Genomic DNA, 20,058 nt, shown 5'->3' on the forward strand with positions numbered 1-20,058 from the left:
CCCAGTGTAGACAGATGTATGCAGCAAACTGCAGGCTTAACTTTTGGCATGCAGGAAAGTTGCAAGCAATGGTATAAATTTTGCAATCTTCCCTCACCCTTAGCAAGGTGTGAAAGAAATGCTGGTTCAGCAAACATAGCATAGAGTTGGGCTAAAAGCACCTGTATCAAGAGCTGAGAATGTGGCAACTTTATTGGGATGGTTATGACCTCTGTGGCTAGGTACAGACATTCAAAAAGGGAATGGAGGTGGAATTGATCTAAGTTATGTGCTTTTCTGTAACCAGCATAGTTTACATTGGTAGCAAACAGGACACGCATTTGCCCTTTGGTGCAGGGGGCAAATCTTAGACCGGGTTTTGCCATTTTTAAATCAGTATGTGTGTGCTGAACTTCTCTTTTGTTATGGGTATAGACTGGTTTCTGATCGCTAAGGGCACTTATACACATGCAGGGAGCCTGTTCCGACGTGCTTTTCCAGCGCATTGGAGCAGACTCGATTAATTGAGTTTGCTGTAGCACTTAAATTGGCAGCCTCATGCTTCACGTGCAAGGGCGGTGCAGTGCGCCTTTCTGCTGAGAAAATGGCAGCAGTGTGCTTTAAACTAAAACACATTTGATGTGCTTTAGTTCCAAGAACACCATCACCATTTTCTCAGGGTGGAGATGCGCCGTGCTGCTGATACACATGGCATGGCAGCTTTAATAAGTGCGGTTTGCTAATTAAAAGCACCTGGCCCCATGTCAGAAGCATGTGTAAAAATGCCCTTATACTGGTAAAAGTCTGTACCTGGCCTGTGAGAGTCAAAGCACTGGAACAGAAAGTGACAAGTGGTATCAAATCAGGCTGCCAGTCAGGGAGCCTGTATCTGAAGTGCAGGTGTCCAGAGAAAGCCTGTGTTCAGAGAAGAGGGAGGATACTGGTTGATCTGTTCCTCTAATTCAAAGAGGGCCAAGACCCTGGTCACATAGTAGTAGCCTGATTAGCCCCTGAACCAGTATTTCTCTGGAGGGTACCCCACCCTCATTATCTATTATTTATCTAGCAAAATTGCTTCCAGGATTGAAGTTGAACTGCACAACTAGTCCTGCGTATGCCTGCGTGAGCAAAGAATGGTATGCATAGGTGTATGCATGCACATGAGGGAACCTGCGCATTCATGCACATCTCCACGTGTACATGTTGGGGGGGGGGTGGAAAAACACATAGTTGGCTGTTTGGGGAGGATGCAGAGTGCACAAGGCCCACAAACCCCAACAGAGAAATTTTAGGTTTATCTGGAGCCCTCTCCCTGTCCTCCCTGACCCCCCCACTCCTATCAATCAAGCACCAAGCCAAGTGGAAGGAGACTTTGGATGTAAACAATCCCCTCTCCCCTGTCAAAGGAATGTAGAGACCAACAAGAGGGCCTTTGTCAAATGGCTGGGCAGCCACAGCCATTGTCCCAGTGCCCCCTGCCTGCCCCTCCTCCACCCCAGCAGCAACAGCTTCCCCCCCCCACCAAACCCCCCTTCTTTTTCCTAGTATTATTCTGAGGAACAGCAGAGGGAAAGAATGTGCCCTGTCAGCATAAGTGGCTGGAAAGAGCTAAATTCTTATCAGCTGTTGGAAAGGAGGAAACAGGAGCTGTTGTTTACAGAGAAGTCAGACGCCTCTTCCCGCCCCCTCCCCCTGTCTCCGATACCCCCTCTCCCGACTCCACAAATTCCGTATCCAGGTCTTCCTTTCTACACAGCTTACTCCAAGAGTCTGTTTTTACTGGTGGAGTCTGAATCTTGAGCTCAGAGGGGCACAGGTGCCTTGCGCCCCCTCTGTCCAATGCTTTTGAGGCCACATCACTCCGGGCCTGTACCTAGTGCAATCATTTACTTGCACTGGTACAAAGAATAGGGAGGAGCCCCCCCAATTCAGGACGGTGGCATTTAACGCTCTTTGTTCATCGCTGTATTCAACTGTGGAAGGTTCAGAATAGTAGTGGGTCGGAGGCTCCCTGTTTTACAAACTAGTTCAAAAATATTTATAGGCTTTGGAGTTTTAACATCCAAAGAACCTTGTCTTAAATACCTTGCTCAGACATAAGCAAGTGGTCCAAGAATCCTGCAGCAGCATTTAAGATCTAAGGCCAGATCCTCAGCTGGTATAAATTGGCATAAGTTCTTCTGACTTCAGTGGAGCTACACTAATTTACAGGAGCTGAGAACCTGGCCTAAACTGAACAGATTTATACTACATTGTTGAAGGGTCAGAGGCATTTTTCATGTGAAATATTTTCCCAGGGAGTATCTCCCTGGACTTCCTCCTGAAAAGGTTTGTGGAAGGAGAGTTTCAGTATTGGTACTATATAGGAGCTGCTGAACAAAACTAAAAGCTGCCGTTTCCTTATCCCTTTCTCCCATTTTCAAACACATATCCTTTCTCCCTGAATACAAAACTGGAGAAGGGCTGGATCCCAGAGTAAAATGCCCCTTCTGCCTTCCTGCACCTTGGAAGCCATAAGACCTATATGCTGCATACTGTGGTTTTAGTCCATTTCTATCAAGAGCAGAGAGACCCTGAATTCCCTTTGCCCATATTATCTTAAACAAAACCCCCCTTTACATATAGTGCCTGAAGATAGAAGTGCAGAAATTAATTGTTAGGGTCTAGTCCTGCAGCCTTTACTCAAGTGTGAATTCCATTTACCTTCCAATGGGATTTTGGAATTGGCTATAGAACTAGGGTCCTGAGGAACAGCCCATATTTTTTTGCTGTGTGTGTTTTTCATTATGGCAGAGCACCTAAAGTCCCTGGTCAGGGTAGCCCCATAGCACTAGGCACCATATATAATGTGACAATCCCTGCCCCAAAGACATTCCAAGTCTCAGTAGATAAACAGGACAACAAGAGCTGGACAAAGCAGAACAGAATCCAAAACTTATTTATGGCCTATAGAGAAATTTCTCCAGCCCACTCTATTCCTCAATCCTGGTATCTCCAAAATCTAGCCCCATTAGTGTCTCAACTTCTGTACAGATGGTCTGAGAGAAATGTTCCTGACTAATGAGCGCTGTTCAGATCAAATCATGGGTAACCTCTGTGCTGCTCACTGTAGTGATATTTTGTATTTTTTTTAAAGAGCTCCAGCTCTTGCAGTCATCAATGTTGTTTGTATTGTGGTAGCAACCAGCATCCCCCTTGAAGCCCAATATTAATCTACTGTGCTAGGCACTGTACAAAGGCTGAACAAGGACAAAGATTATCCTCAAGAAATCCCCATTTAAGTAAGAATTTACCATTTGCCCCTGCATCTACCTCACTTTGTCACAGGGGGTCAGGAGGATAAATAAATTGGCCTGGATCTGTTTTGCTTGGCACCTATAGCACAAGTGTAAAATATTAGACTTTCTGCCCCTGCAAGTGGTGCAGAGGCACCACCACCATGGAGGGGCATGGAAAAATCAGCCCTACTGGGTTGGACGGGGGCTCCAAAACAAGGGTTTCAGAAGCACCTAGATACATAAATACAACAGTATTGTTCTCCCAATTATGCCCTTCCAGTGGTTTAACTTAACTAACTTTTTTTAATCCTCTCCTTTCCAAGGATGCACAGCAGAGGTGGAAGGGTAGTGATGCATAAGAGTTTGCCAATCATTTCTGTATTTGGAAAAGCAGCAGAGATGCTAATTATCACTGTTTTAATTTTACCTGAAGGTGAGCAGAGCTCACCTGTGCTTGTGGTGTCAGGCTGCCAAAGGGCTCATCCTCCCATTTATACATGTGCTTCTGAGCCTGTATTCTCCAGAAATGCTGATGGTTGCTTATGAAAAATCTAGCCCTAGTTTTGAGAACTGAAGGTGAAATTTTCAGAAAACTCCATGTAGCGCAAGGGACCAGGGAAACACTACAGGCAGAGCTCCCTACCATGTCAAGAGCAGCCTAGCAGCTTCTAATGGAGATACCACCTAGGGCTTTTTCCAGAGCTAAATGTACATAGAGGAGCATAGTCTAGCAATATGCCTGTGTCTCAGTATGGTGACATGTCCCAGTGACTCGTCACATGTCATTCAACTGACACGGCAGGTTGTGAAAGTATACCCTTACCAGGTGGGAAAGGGTTAAGCTGGGGCTTAATATGATTTGGTTTAGCCTCCCAGGGTATACAAACCATCCAGAAAAACTGAGAGAAGAAAACAGATTTGCCACTTGGCGAGAAGCTACTTGTTTGCCTTCAAAATGTTTTTATTTTTGACTGGGAGGAAGGGTTATTCGAGGTGAACAGAGGTCGGTATGTCCACAAAACAAAAGCCCCATTCCCTTTCCTCCTCAGAGAGGGGGAGGGAGAAGAGACACAAAGCAAGAGAGAGACAGACACTTCTCTATATATAGACAGAAAGGAAGAGGTGTTAGACCAGACAGAGCTATCCTTTTTACTATTGGCTGGTAAAGCATGTCCACGTCCTATAGCCTCAGCAGAACTTTGGCATGTGGCTTGTTGACAGAAGGAAACGTGGAAGGCAGAAGATGAGACAAGGAAGAGCAGCAGTCTGCAAACTCTTGCAGCTAAGCTAAGTAACAGATGAGAAATACTCCAAATGAGCTTCCAGACTTTGTTCTATAAGCAGCAGGTGGGTCCTTGGTGCACTTGCAGGTAGCCAACAAAGAAGTCATCGATAAAGTGATCTCTTATGACCAGGCACCAAATCACACTAATACAGATAAATACCTTCCAAGTATTAAACTGATGTGAGCAAATGCTGTGACACCAACCAGAAGGTGAACATTATGAATTGTAAGGGAAGGGTCCTGAAGAAATTCAAATATGCTTCCCACCAGGAAGCCTGGGAGTCCCTCACATCTCCTGAGAGATGGAACAAAAAAAAAGGAAATTGGGTGGTTGCAACACTGGCTGAGATCAGGCAGCAAAATTTAGACTGAAGAAGAGACTGGGAGAGAGAGTTTTAACATTTGGATATTGGTTCTTTTCTAACCCTCCCCCTGAAAGAACAAAGATCCTAAAAATTAATATTACATATTGCCCCATTCCTCAGAATAGGTGTTATGCAGCTGGTTGCTACATTGGATAGACTATAGCTAGAAGCACTTCTTTTTCAGAGTCAGGTAGGTTTATGATTATCATGTTTATAAGGGGAAGCCCTCTTGCTATCTATATCAAATTATTGAGCTCATTGATGTATTGACATCTCCTTTTGACCATCTTCCTGTCAGTATTATCACCCTCACTGGTTCCAGATAAACTCCTGTAGTTAGATTTAAAACAGCTCACAAGTGAAAGGCAAAATATAAGTGCTCTCCTCATTTTTGGGCAGAAAGAAAAGTGTGTCCTTTGACTGAAAGTCTAAAGCAAGTCACCTGGGACAAATTGAGAGTGCACCTGTAGTGAAATCAACTGAGTTATGGCTTTATCACAGGAATGAATTTGACCTAATGTAAGCAGGAAGAGGCGAAGCATGTCTCTATACACACTCACAAAATGGCCTTTTGCTAGAATCAGAGGATCTATTTGCTTTTATTCCTTCCCCTCCTTACCTATGTTAGGTTGTTGCATGGAATGTGAAATCTAACCCCATCCCTCTAACGCTTCCAGTAACTGGGTGGAAAACAGTTTTGCCCTGCCTGAGCCAGAAGCTAAACAAGTGTTGATATCAGCTATGGCGCAACAAGGTAGGAAATCACTGTTAGCTATTGCCAGCAGTCAGTTGGTATCCATAGTTGTGTGTGGTCTCTAAATATGCACTGGGAGTAGCCCCAGACCAGCAGGTCTGAAAGCTGCCCAGAAAATGGAAAAATTTATATTTCCTCCTAAATCAATTTAGACTGTCATTGGCATGCTTTCACCAGTACCCAACAGTTAAAACTGCAAATTAATACCTAAGTGGATGTAAGTTTAGGGGCATTTATATTATGGGACACACAATAGGGTACAGACTAGACATACAGGAGTAAGAAAATGGCTTGATTGAAAATAGGTATGTCAATGCTGCCATCACACTGTCATCCACTGTGTCTCTGTTATAACTTATTACAAAGCAACGTTTTGATTTTTCTGGCACAGCCACATATATGAAAACCTAGGGTTTCTTCATCATATGAGTGTCTTCACCATGTGCAGGGTCTGATTTCCCTGCTCCTTTGATAGTCACTGGGCACGTCTACACATGCATTAATATGCTGTAATTACAGCACGTTAAATTTAGTACCTGTAAAAACAGGTACTAACTTAATGCACTGTAATCAGTACTACTGCACAGTAGTGCTGGCACACATCCTTTAGGTGATGCTAAAGTGCAGTAGACTAATTCTACTATGCATTAGCACGGCTTTTGCCGTGATGCGCTAATGTGCCACCACCCCACTCTTTTCCGGTCAGTCAGTTGAACGTAGAAAACATGCTGGAGGTACTTACTGAAGTAGAAGCCCCTGTCCCCACAGACAAACTGCAGTGTATCCACTAGTTCCCCACCACAGAGGGTTTCAGCGGTGCCATAGGCCGACACAGAGTCCAGAGTGTATGCCAGGAAGGTGAGTGCAAGCAGCAGTCTCCGCCTAAAGGCACACATCCTCTGCACCTGAGAGATACAAATTTAAATGGTTAAATATTGGGAGCACCTCCCACCCCTTTCAGTATTTCCAAAGCAGTGAAGGGAACAACCTCATCTGCAGGCACAAGCAGGTAGGACAGCATTCATATGGGAAGAGTAGGCTCCTTAATTTATTTGTGACCAGCTGCACAATGAAAACAGTGGTTCTTTCCAATCAATGCTCATTTTACCTCTTGCCAAAAGCTGGCTGCCTCAGAAGAGCACCTCCTATGGGTCACCCACTGAAAATGCCACCTCAAGTGAGACAATATTTTTATCAAAAACAAATTCCTGCCATTTCATCCAAACTGAACCTCTTCACTAGATTGTGCTGATTTCAGCAAAACTTTCCATGCACAAGAAGTTCATTTTGGGAATTACAGCTTTGTGGGAAATCCTGTCTTCTGATTCAGGATGGAAGCACATTTCAAAATTTCCTCCAAAACTGAAATTCTGAGTTTTTAGCCAACACCCAGTGCTGCCTTTGTTGAAAACTGCTGTTGTGGCAGGAACAGGGACAGATGGCTTTCGCTGCCACCACTGAATGTGTCTTTACATTTGATATTAGCTAATCACAAGGACTGATCCTTGAAAACAAGCCTAAAAGTTGGGTTACAAAGAAATGCCTAAGGATGAGAGTGACAATCCTAACTGAATCATGTATCTCGCATACCAAGTGTCAGAGTGAAATTCCCCTCCACAATAACCAACCTGCCTTTAAAGCAGACTAATAGCAATTTAATGCAGTTAATATTTGCTATCAAGTTTCCATTAAGGTTTCTCTCTACAATGACCTGTGACAATTCCCTCTCTTCCAGTCCTAGGCCTCTGAGCAGAGACTGCCAAGCTTGCATGTGTGTGTGTGCACACACATACGTGTGTGTGTGCATACGTGTGTGCACGACTCTATCTGTCACCATGCACGTGCAGGTGACAGATAGAGTTGTGGGGAGACTGGACAATTTTAGGGGTGAGAGGGTGGATTAGTACGGTCCTATACTAAAGACTGGAATTAAATTACCAACTCGCCTCTATTTGTTTGTAACCTAAAACAAAATTTCAAACCAAATCTCTCAGAGGTTAAAAGGACAGTGGGTATTAATCCCCATCTCACCAATTCTCTGCTTCAGATGGCCAGGCCTAGCAGGGTAGGGCTTGAATACAATCACATACAGGTGTACTGTACGAGTAACCCCACTGAGTAGTGACTCATACTTTCTGGGTGACTTTTGGCAAGTAACTTGACTTCTGTGTCTCAGTTTCAGGATCTGTAAAAGGCATAGTTTTTACCACCTCACAGGCAAAGCCTAAGCCCATGCATAACTTGAGCCACTCTAATACCTCAGAGATGAACACCAAAGGAAACCTAAAAATAGAATAGTGACAGCAGTTGCTAAAATCAGGTCAGAGTTGAAAGAAGGAAAAAATGTCAAGATGGCCACTGGAATGGAGCAATTTTGACATCTAAAATTTCAAACTGCCAGACTTAATGACAAAAAAGATGATATATTTATGTATTCATATGGTCTTCATAACCACAACATCCAAGCGACTTATAATCATCATTAATGGATATTCCTCCCTTCATCCCTGTGAGACAATGTGGTTTTATCTTTGTGTTACAGATGGCGAACTGAGGCACATGGTAGATTAAGTGACTTGCCCAAAGACATCTGTGAATGAGCCTGGGAATAAATTCAGGTCTCCTGAATCCTAGCGTGGTACTCTGTAGCCAGCCTTGCTCCCAACTTTCTAGCTCACCCGCCAGTGACAGAAGTATCTAGATCTTATAACCAGGGGTCTGCCCAACTCGAGGAGGTGGTCAGCCAATTTCGTGGGAAGATTGTGGGACTTGCTGCCATTTTCACGGGCTGATCCTTGTGGGACCCCTCTAGGTCTCTGATTGGCAGAGGGGCTCTGGTGGCCACACCCCTCGCTGCTGATTGATTTGAGGGCTGTCCATCATGTGCCCCCATGCCTCACCTCTGCAAGGGCTGTCCATCATGTGGCACTGCTCCTTGCCACTGAATGGTGGAGAGGGGCAGGGCTACATGACAGGCAGCCCTCTCTGCCAATCAGCCATCCTGAGCTCCCCTGTATACCAGCAGCCCCCTCCCCTCTTCCCCCCCAGCAAGCTGTGCAGCTGGGCTACAGCACCATGAGGACTGCTAGCTCCCTCTGGGGAACCACCATTTAATTTTCAGTAAGTTCCCCCCGCCCCCCGAAGGTTTTGCAGGTATTGCCCAATTTCACAGGCAATGCTGGATTTCACAATTTCTGTGAAATCCATGAAATCACGGTCTTGGTAGGTCCCTACTTATAACCCTCTTTGGTCCTTTTAGAGAAGACAAAGAAGTAAAAGGTAGTTTATCAAGTGGGGCAAGCATCCAGAAGGACTAAACATGAGAGGGGGTCTCAGGATGCTTGTCCCACTCAATAAACTGCCTTTTACTTCTTTCCCTGCTACCTTTCTCTGGCTATAATATTTGAGTTGTTATCAGATGGACCTGAACTAAAACCCTAGCTTAGAACGTCTCTGAACTAGATCCAGGATGCAGGGTTCGTCTTCACTCTGCTGGGATCTCTGTCTTGCATGAAGATATGTTCTGATGCTCCAGCAAAAGGAACAACCCTCACCATAGTCTCATGTATTGCCCCAAAAGGGAGCCACAGGTGGATAACATCTATTGATGCCTGCCATCATCCTGGCCTGTACTCACACAGTCCTACCCTGTTTGGTCTGGTAGCACTCCTAAAACGCTCCCATCAGAAGATGCAGTAGCTCAGCTGAGACACTTGAGCACCTTAACAAATGGAAATTCAAACATCAAAATATTTACAACCAATGCTTACAGCATTTGACCCTAATCCATTAATCAATGGGAGCCACCAACTGTGGGTGCAAAATTAAGGGTCACTTAGAGGTGTTTGGCTGGCATTACACTTCTATCAGGAAGCACCAGGGATATCATTCCATCATTTCATGCATCCTCCCAACCTGGTGCTTTTTATCACCAAGAGCCTTTAATCTACTTTTAAATGCCTAGGAGTGCAGGCCAGACCTTCCTGGCATTACCTCAGCACTATCTGTGCTGCTTCACTCCAATCCCTGGTGTAGTGATGGTAATCCCCCTGTGACACAGTGATAATTATCCCCCCCTCCTTTTTTTTTTTGAAACATGGATTCCGATTACTAACATCTCGAAGCTTAACTTGAATTTGCAGTTCATCATTAGGGCAGCAGATATACAGTGGCACTTGCCTATGTACAAGCTGTTGATACAGGACACTCAAAAAATCCCAATTCCCAATTAACACCACAAGCCTTCTCAGCCTCCTCCAGCGCCAGCCAATTCCCAGAAGGGGCCATCTCAGTCATATGTCTGGTAGACCCTGGCAAAACCTAAAGCTCATCAGATTGATTCAGGCCTGGGGCTTCGTTTGCGGCTGAAGCTCTCAAGATTTTGGAAGATCCCTAATAAAATCCTCTCCTGACCACAGAGGCTGTATGATTTAGTCTGCAATATTACATTGGGTTGCTCTTTAAGATAAAAACCGAGTCCAGCAATCACCAGCCAGACCCCTGGCTCTGCTCTGAAAGACACCATGCACAGAGAGCCGGACTGCCGTACCACTGGGAGAGAAGTCATCTCCAAAACACAAGAGCTGGCTAACCCAATGCAGAAGCCACTCTCCCTCTCTCCACCCCACTGCTCTCCCGTGAGACTTCTTCCTAGGCATCTACTTCCAGGACCATCCTGGGAAGAACAGAAAACCCTTATTCTGCAGCAAGTAGAGCCAGCTAGCTGTACCCATAGCTCCCTGGTATCCCCAATTTAACTTTTTACCAGTCCTCTGTCCTGTTAGGGGTATTAGCCACACCACATGGGAACTCCCTTTCTCACATGCATATGTGTGAGACCACTATCTTCCATAGAAAGATCATCATCACCCATGGAGTACACTACCTACATCACATGTATCCATGACTGCACTGGGTTCCAAGTGATTTATAACTCTGCTGATGTCTCTCTACTTTAATTAAAGAATAAGATGGGGCACTAGACCCTAGAAAACTACACCCATCCCAGACACATATGAGGAGAGAACAAACACATACCAGAAGAGCAAGATTTGTCAGCAGTGCGATATCTGATGCTGGAGGGACCCTGATGCACTCCAGTCCTGTGGAAAAAAACTTCAGCTCCTTGGAAAATACCTCCCTCTACAGACTTAAATAGCCCTGTTTCTAATGCAAAATCACCTCCCATCCCTTCACTGAGCCAAGGGAGGAGACAATCAGAGTAAACTCACACCATCAGTTAAAGTCTCTGTCCTAAAAATGACTCTGGTATAGAGCACCTTTTAAGTGGCCTGCATAAAAGCTGTGAGAACAGAGATGGTACTGATGCTGTAATCTAAACCAATACCGATATGGACATGTGCGATCCAATGAACTGCTTGGTCTCTTATTCCTCCTCCCACTTTAAATGCTGTCTCTTTCCAGACAGTGTTCGGGGTGATTTTCACCTTGACATATTTTTTTTCTCTCCAGAGAACAATGTAACAAGAAACCAGACAGGAAAGCAAAATGCATATTTATTTACTACCTGGTGCTGCATTTTCTCTCTAACGAAAGCAGCTGCAACCCAACACAGCCCCACAGATCTTTTACTTATCGGTTTTGCCATATTGATTCTGTGGACTACAAAGGAAAACCCAGCAAGCTTGAGAGCATGGCAAGTTCTATATGGGTCTTTTTGACCCCTGTGACATTGTCACCTGCAGAGCATGCCTTAGTGATCTTCCAATTTACTCTTTCCTACTCCCCTCCTATCTAGAAAAGGACAGGTTTCATAGGTCTTTTCCCCAAGTGCACAAATCCTATCTGCTTCTGGCCACTGCACCCTTTTGAAAAAGGAAGCTGTTGAGACACAGGCTGTAGCTGATGGAGTGGTTTATAGGGAAGCTCAAGGTTCATGCCCTGCCTCTGCTACTATTTTGCTGTGTGACCATGGGCAAGTTCCTTAATCTCTCTGTGCCTTAGTTTCCCCTCTGATTTATCTGAATTGGTCACAACAGGCAACAGTCCTTTTCTGCATGTGTATACAGGATCTAGCACAATGTTGTCTGTAAGTGATAACTTAATACAAATGAATAAGAACTGAAAATGACCTGTAATATTCAACCTCACTGAGATGTTTCTCTGCCCAAGCTATAGCGAAAAGAGTTCAGGAGCAAAGGGTCTTATGGGCTGTTAACAGAAGTCTCACCCCCAAACTCCAGGCCCCATATTCCCTAGAAAAAACAACCCGTTTCTTTCTTGTGAAGTAAGGTGGACTTGGCTGCATATAACACTTTCCTTTTTCCTAGACAGCAGGTCACTTGCTTTAACAAGCAGTCTGAAAAGGAATTAAAACATGATCCCAAAACAGTATCCTCTGGCAAAAGCCCACATTTAAAAAAAAAAAAAAAATCTCACGGGCCTGAACCATAACTGTAGTTATATTTCATAGCGTAGTGGCCCTGGCATGGCTGGGCAGTATAGCTGTAACATTCAGTGCTGATTCCTCTCCTTTTCTTCAGTTTGCTTTCGTGTCCCTGATCATTTAGCCTTGCCTTCTTCCACACAGTGTTTCAACACCATCAGCAAAGGAGCAGTTCCTCCAATGAGTAACTCCTGCCAACCAATACACAATGCCAATACAACACGTGCCAACCTCAGATGAAACAACCAGAGGGACTGAGTGGAGAACAGCGGTGCCACTAGCTCAGGACCTCTTGGAGAGACAGCTTGAGAAGAGGCCTGTTCATCACAAATGCAGGCCCACTGGACCACTAGATAGGAGGTGACAGGTTACAGTCACTTCACCCAGGCTGATTAATTCCTCACTGCTCAAGTGAATCAAGCCCAGGGCTGCCATGAATAAGAGAGTTCAACTATCTGCTTCCCTGACACTGTTAGTGAATAAGCAAGGAAAAAGCAGAGGCCAGCCAGGTCATGAATCCTGTTCAGTGGTAGCATGCCATTTACCTGTCTGTGTTTCAGCTGGATCTATTCATGTGGCTATGATCCCACAAAAGCCCCCAGTGCAGATGCCCTGCATGGGGCTAAAGCTGCTCTGAGGCTGAAACCAGAGCAAGTGATACTGCAGACTCTCAGGGTAGGTAACTATCTGCATAATATCTTGCACAGTGGGCTCCCAAGGCACTAATGCAATGTAATTAATAAGTTACCCTGGTGCAGCACATCCACAAGGGAGGGTTTGGACTGTTGCAGCAGCATTGGCAAGGTGACACCAGTGCAGCCTTCAACCTTTTTGTGAAAGGTTATTGGGATTTTGAAATTCTCTGAAAGAAAATTCCCCCTCTGTTCCTTTTGTGCACTCTGGATCCTGAGATGACAGAAGCACCTGACGTGGCTGACTGCAGGCTAAGCTGTGAGAAGGAGCAAGAGCTCAGTCACAGCCCTGGGTCTGGCCTTTTCTATTGGAACGGTAGCTGTTGGCACCTCCCTGCTCAGCACCTTAGCACTCTGGATTGCCCTTGGGAAACACCTAGAAATCCTATGCAATTGAATCAATCTAGGTTGCCTTCCTGTGCCAAGGTGCCTACATTGTGAGACCTATGTGGAAGTGCTTACAAGGCCAATTGGGATCTGACCCCCTGGGACCTATTCACAGGAGGCTACCATTCTGTTAGCCCCCTATATCCTGAATTAATGCCATAAGCACCAAGTCACTCTTCCTCTCTAACAACCCCATTTCACCCCACTCACAGTACAAATGAGACTCTTGACCCTAAGCCCCTGATCTTCAGAACTGCTAATTGAAGCCAGAGCGAGAATGCAAGAAATAAGCACCTCCCAAAGGCATCCTGAGACTCAGTAGGCCCCTTGGACAGAGATGAGGTCATGACTCCAGAGAACAGCGTGAGTATTTGGAAACTATTAGAAGATGGGGGAAGAAGTCTCAGCTAATCCTTGGGATCTCACCACTGTGGGTCTGAGTCCAATACCTGTAACCCAATATTGCTATTACTGTTCTGTCACACTGATGGCTCAGGAGAAAGAGGGCTTCCTTCTACACTGAAGAGGAAGACCTCAAAGACCTACATCAGATCATAAAGTGCTGTTACCATGGAGGCCTGGAAATGAAAAGCTGGAGAGAGTAGATTCATTGTGATATCATCTGTGCTTTTGAAGACTCCTCTATGCAGCTCTCATGCATATGTGTGGAGAGACCCAGAGCTGCCAATTCTTCATGCCTGTTGGTAGTTTCTTAAAGCCCCAGTTGCTGGAATCCTGTGATAGAGCTGTGATTCTCATAGAATCACTTTAAAAGCAAAATGAAGCTGCTAGCCCAAGTAGGAGGAAAGCTTGAAACCACAAAGCCCAATGGCTCCAAAGCCAAGAAGGCAGATATGACACCTAATTTACTTTTTAAAATACTATGATTTGAAGCAGCCTTGTGATTCTTGCCTCAAGGGCTTTATAAGCCTGAGGTTAGCAACTCTGCTCCTACGTTTAGCCCTGACTTTCTTGTCTCAAATGGGGAAATATGCTCCCTCAGTTCTCCCCTGTGTCCTACACTGGGGAGGTCCCCACCATATCTCCCACACTGGGAGTGAAGACCCCTTCTATGGCTCCTAGCCCTGGTGTTCCCCTCTGCTCCACTCTGGGTGGCAAGGAGGAAAGCACTGCATTCAACATATTTGATACTAGTTTTTCCCAGCAAGGCCCACTGTAGATGTGGAAAAATCAAGCTAGAAAAGGTGAATGGGGTATTCAGTACCACTTACTCACTTCACTGGGGAGTAAGAGTGTATTACATGAATTTTGGTATGCAGCCCAGAAACCTTTGATTTATTGCATGAAAAAAAGGAAACGCAATCTCGCTTAACTCTTCTAAAGACAGTTGGCAGGGCCCAAGGAAGGGATTTAAGTCAATTTTAGTAGCCTCACTTAACTCCTCTCTTTATTTTTCCTCTCCTCCTCTGCATTTGCTTTAAAAACCTGGAGTAAATCAGAAAAAGTTAACAGCAAGTTAAGCTGTTAAATCAGAAATTATGGTGATTGGAGTTTACTGGCATGTGATATTCCCACAACACACTAAACTTGCTCTATGTCTTGGCACAGCACAGTTAACCATTTCAGTCCCATTTCTGTGCACATTTCTTACCTCCTTTCCCTTCCCCCCAGCCCTGAAAGAGTCTGCTGAAGTTAACATCCCCCTTCCCCCTTTAGACGCAGAAGCCTTTAAAAGCAAAGATAAAGCAAAGTAGGATTTAAAAGGTCAGTCCCAAGATGCAAACAAGCAGAGGGCAGGAGGGGATGGGCGGCTTACAGTGCTGGCTTGTGATCCTGGAAGGCACGGGCTTCTTGGACCCTCTAAAAGTAAACGCTCACCTGTTGTGTTAATTTCTTTTTTCTTTTTTCAAGTAATTGCAGCAACCCCTCTCCTATGATGCTCTGTTATGCAGCTGGGGCCTGATCCAAAACCCACTGGAATTAATGGAAAGACTCCACTGACTTAGCTCTAAATGTGAACCCTAGTCAGTGATGAAGCAAGCCAGTGACCCTCCCACAGAGGTCACAATAAAGGCTCATCTGTAGAAAGCATCAGGACACACTTCTCAGTTTTAAATTTTTTGTGGGAAAAAACCCCCCTATGTTTTTGCCAGAAGAGAGGTGGGGGTTTTTTATCCCTTCACAGAAGTAAGGGTAGCCCCTTTGAAAGGTTGAAGTGAACTTGTATGTGTCAACAAAAATGTGATTTATAACTCTGACCCATTCCTGTATCCAAAATTGTCAGTTTTGGTCCAAAACAGTTCACTGAATCTCTAATGAGAAACGTCACCCTGCTTTACTACTGTGGATTATGAGGTTTAGGTTTTTTAAGATGGAATCACCCTCACAAAACCTGAGACCCAGACTCCTCAACTCTCCTCTAAATCAACCAATGAGAGAGAAAAAAAATCCAGTTCAGTCAAAAAACCCCAAACTTCCTTCTGTTAATCTTGGCGTCCCAAACCTGTGCTGGTGTTGGGAAGAAAACTACATATTTTGTATAGGAAGTTTCAATCTTAGGCTTTAAAGCAGTGGTTCTCCCAAAGTGTCTATTTAAAACCACCCACACAAGCCTTATTTTTACATTTGATTGCTCCATATTTTCCTGAGTGAGACGTAGTATATCAGAAACCCTTTCAATACACCACTGGCTGGAAGGAAGGCAGCCACATCTGCTGGTACAGTTATGTTAAATCTGAGTTTCCTCATGTGCCCCAAGTCCCTGCTGCTCAACAGAGTGCTAAACCTTTCCAAGTTGCTCTCTTAAAACAATTACTGTAGGGAAAAACAATTGGGAAGGAAGAAAGAAAGGGGGGAAAAAAATAACATCACACAAAGTCAAAGGCTCTATGCCAACCATTAACTCTCTCTCCATTTTGGCTTCATTCTCTTGTTTTTCCTCTCCAAATTGTTATTCCTCTGAGACCGAACATGCTGCAGTGTTTTTCAGCATTTAATAATCTCTCTCTAGTCTCTGAAGCTGAAGAACTGCATGTCCCTTCCACGCAAAGCACAATCTTGTCATTCCCTTACCCCCCAAGCGGCTGGAAAAAAGTCGCCAATACTTAGAACAGGGCTGTTTCAGGTTTTCTCTAGCAGCCCGTACGTGACCCTGCATGGCCCCAGACTAAAAACAAGATCCAGATTGCGACTTGAGCCCCTCTCCTCCTCCCACATGCATGCACAGAAGGGGACCTGAATCCTGAGCCGCCAAGTGTATGTTGTGGTGCAACCCCATTGATAATTCTCCATCCATCCATCCATCCATCCATCCCAGATGATGCGGCTTCTCCTACAGTTGGGGTTGGCGTTGGGGCTGGGCTCCCCATCCGCTTTGGAGCTGTCCCCGCGCCCACAGAGCAGTGAAGCATTGCAAACCTGCTTCCTTCCAGCCCCTGTCTAGGAATCCCGGCGTGGTGCCAGTGTCTCCATTCATACAAGGACTCAGGAATCCTGAGTTTAAGAGTATCGTCTTCCCGTCCCCCTCTGGTGACAGCTCCTCAGCTCAGGGGACAGCAGGACTATGCAACACCTTAGGGCTGCTGAGGGGGATCCAGGATCTTGGCAGAGCCCCTCGCCCAGCCCCTCTCAGCCCCCTCCAGGGGTACATGGGGTCCCCGACGAGCCCCCAGCTTGCGGGGCAAGCCACGCAGCGGCTCCCTCTCGCCCTGCTCAGCTCCCAGCCAGGGGCTGGGCAAGGCAGGCGGCGTCGCGCGGGGTCCCCCTAGCGACCGCCCGGGGGAGCTGCAGCCGGGAGGCACCCCTGGCTCCGCAAGCCTGGGCTCTTCCCCCCCCTGCCCAAGCTACTAGTCGATCCTGTAGCCCGGTGACTTTTTGCAAGCTTCCCCCCTGCCAGCAACTCCCTCTCTGGAGGAGGCAGCCCGGCAAAGCAGTGCAGCCCCCCCCACCCCAGCCTGGGTGCAGTCATGCCTGCACAAAGCAAAGACCCCCTCCCTTTTGATCTCTGCAGGAGAAGGGATCTTTGCAGGGCTGTTTGCAACCCGCGTCCTTCCGTGCCCTCGGCGCTCACATGCCCCCAGACATGCCGCCTGGATGGCAGCTTTGCAGGAGCTGCGCTCAGCTCGAGGGAGGGAGCCCTGCTGCCCCCTCCCTGCCCTGGCCCTGCAGGGGTGCTGGGGGCAGGCTGGCAGGGGAGCTGCTCCTTACCTTGGGACTGCCACTGCTCCTTTCAACTTCTTGCGTGCAGCCCTGCAGGAAGGCTGGGTGCCTGGGACACTCCTCCATGTGCCTGTCTGCTCTTGACATTGCTTCTTTTTTTTCTCTCTCTCTCTCTCTGTCTCTTGCTTTGCAGACTAATGGGTGTTGGGGTGTGTCAAGTCCCTGCTTCAAGAGGATGAGGGGGTTGGATGGTGATGCTGATGGTGCTGATGAGTCCCCTTTGCTTGGCTCTTTCTTGTCCAAGAGGCAGGGCTGGTGGGGCTTGGTTCTCCCAGCTGCAGCTCTACTCTCACTTAGCTGCTCCACAACTGAGGAGACAGGCTGAGAGCTCTCACTGCCCCTTCTTATATACATCCAATGGGCATGCTCTACTGTAAAAAACCATCAAGGCAACTCAACCAATAACCTTGCAGAACTTATCTAACCCCTCGTCCCCCCACCCCCCGTTTCCTTCCCTCCCTCCCTGCCTCCCTCTAGTGTAGCCCTTCCTAGCCTCACTTGAAGGGAGAAAAAAAAAGTTTTCAATAACATGGTTTCATAGCATGCTTCTCACAGAGAGTTTGTGGCTATTGCTCCATGCAGACAAATTCTCTCCTTGGGTGAAGGAAGAGCGGGGGGAGAAGGGAGAGGTTTGCTTTCATTTCATTTCATGCTGCTTTTTTTTTTTTAGAGCTAGGTAAAATGAGCAATAAACCTGTAAGCAGATTTTTTTAACATGGTTTTGATGGTTATTATTTTATAGGGAAACATTCTAGGGCTGTCAAATGCTCTAGTGGGGCTTCAGCACTTCATCCCAGATGTGGGAGGATGCTTGCCTTCGTGCTCCTCGGCAGCGATTGCATTGAATTTCATCAGTATTCCCTGTGGGAAATGAAATTCAAATATCAGCTCAATCATGACTCTCTTGCCAGCTGTTACCAGGTAGTGAGTCCAAGTCGTTCTTTCGGATGGGGAAGAAACACCAATTTTCCGCACTCTTCGTCCACACCGCAGCTTATGTCTCCTCACACGTGTCTGTTTCATCTTGAGTCTCACTCGCACAAAATCCTTGGGTCTTCTTAATTTGATCAAAATTCCTCTCTTGCCCCCAAATAAAACCTCTTTTTTATGTACTTTTATTTTGAACATCTGAGTTTTCACTGTTGCTCTCACAGGATTGCCTTCCAAATAATGTCTCATTTAAATACTAGTTTCAGTGATTAAGGGAGGTGATTTTCAGACAGGAAAGAAGCTGATTTATGAGGCAGGCCATTCATTTACAGTCACTTCCAGATCCAAGTGACTTAGCCCATGCTGGATTTCAGGAGAGAAAGGGTCAGTATGGGGTGGGGCTTATAGACTCTGGTTGGTGAACAGTTAATCATTCATAATTTCCTGAACATCCTAGGAATCCAAAGGCAAGTGTGGGAACATTAGGTATCCACAGCAGACAGATACAGTACAATCTTTGCCTGGTGCTTTATGCAGCCTCTCAGAAGCCATCTGACATAGCAATTCTTGCCTACTCAGTCTAACCAGCCTCTCCTAATTAAGGTCCCATTGATGCAAATACTAATGAACAATTCCCTTTAAGCCATTGTGACTTTTCTTCATGCTTCAAGTTAATCATAGGTAGTAGATTTAGGAAAGAATTGAATCTAGCTGTATGATGATGATCTCCCCAGGAGTCCCAGTGTGCTAGGTGCTGTATATACACATAAGCAGTGGGCTCTGCCTACCTGTGCTTTGGTGGAAGGTATGATTTCAGCGAGAGTTAGACATATTCTCAGACCAGACACAGCAGCACGATGAGCTGTACAAGACCCTTGGGAAACCTAGCCCTTGTAGAAGCCTGTGCTGCTATGATTTTTCTTGATAGTTACCCAATAGATGACAACTATCGTAGGCATGCATTCTTGGGTTGCAATCACACTTCTGATTCCAGCTTAGCCAGACCCTAATAGAGAAGATGAAGAGTGGAACCAGAAACACAAGGGAATTCACTTGACCAGGTTCTCTGTCAGTGCTCAAATACTGAATGAAATTAAGTAGATAGCAGAGAGCGGTCACATTTCCCTGTTACTCAGGTGTACTTAAAATAGAAAAAAAACAACTTTTTTGTGGGGGGGGGGGGGGAGTTCCTCTGAGGCTTAGAACTGACTAGGAGTGCACCCAAACCAAGTATATTTAAAATAATTGCCCCAAAGAATTCAACAACACTCTGAAGAGGGCAGAGGGGCTCGTATTTTTCTTTTAGGCTTTTCACCACCAAAAGGAACTCATTCCCACCTCTCAAGATCTGTTCATTCACTAAACTGTTCTTTTAATTACAACATACAGGCCTATTTTTCTTTCCATATCTAGGCTGTGTCATTATGTTTCAGCCCAACCAAACAATCCAATTCCAGTGCTGTGTCCTCAAACCAAAGATGTCAGAAGAGGGAAAGGGGCATGGTGCTGATAAGACATATGTGCAAACAAGGTTTATAAAATAAACCTGGCGCCTAAAGTTAGGATCATAAATCCAAATTGTGGCATTTAAATCACAGACTGATTTTTCAGAAGCTCTAAAGTTCCAACATGTTTCAAGGATAACTGAGCTCAGCACTTTTGAAAATCAGGCCTCTTTATTTAAGCACTGAAATATAGAGGGAAGAATCTCACTTGAGATTCCCAGGTTTGAAAATAAGCCATGTATCTTTGCACTATACCCAATGTAGGGAGAGAAAGTTGTTTTCTTCTTAACAAACTAAC

At 45.6% G+C, this 20,058-nt stretch overlaps 1 protein-coding gene across 2 annotated transcripts in view; it reads right to left on the reverse strand.

Annotated features, from left to right (window-relative positions):
* IGF2 (insulin like growth factor 2) overlaps positions 1-17,654 on the reverse strand; it is a 28,098-nt gene extending 10,444 nt beyond the window's left edge. Inside the window, exons 1-2 of one of the 2 annotated variants that reach the window (XM_006272426.4) lie at positions 17,314-17,654; positions 6,404-6,566 (exon numbers count right to left, since the gene is read on the reverse strand). In XM_006272426.4, coding sequence (XP_006272488.2) covers positions 6,404-6,566; positions 17,314-17,412 — 262 coding nt within the window. In that variant the 5' untranslated portion in view covers positions 17,413-17,654. Of the gene's footprint in view, positions 1-6,403; positions 6,567-16,524; positions 16,718-17,313 lie in introns of those variants that run through there. The other variant, XM_014602322.3, reaches the window with a different exon arrangement.
* Positions 17,655-20,058: the final 2,404 nt, after the last annotated feature.

Source organism: Alligator mississippiensis, chromosome 2 (assembly GCF_030867095.1).
Source record: "Alligator mississippiensis isolate rAllMis1 chromosome 2, rAllMis1, whole genome shotgun sequence".
NCBI classification, from domain to species: domain Eukaryota; kingdom Metazoa; phylum Chordata; order Crocodylia; family Alligatoridae; genus Alligator; species Alligator mississippiensis.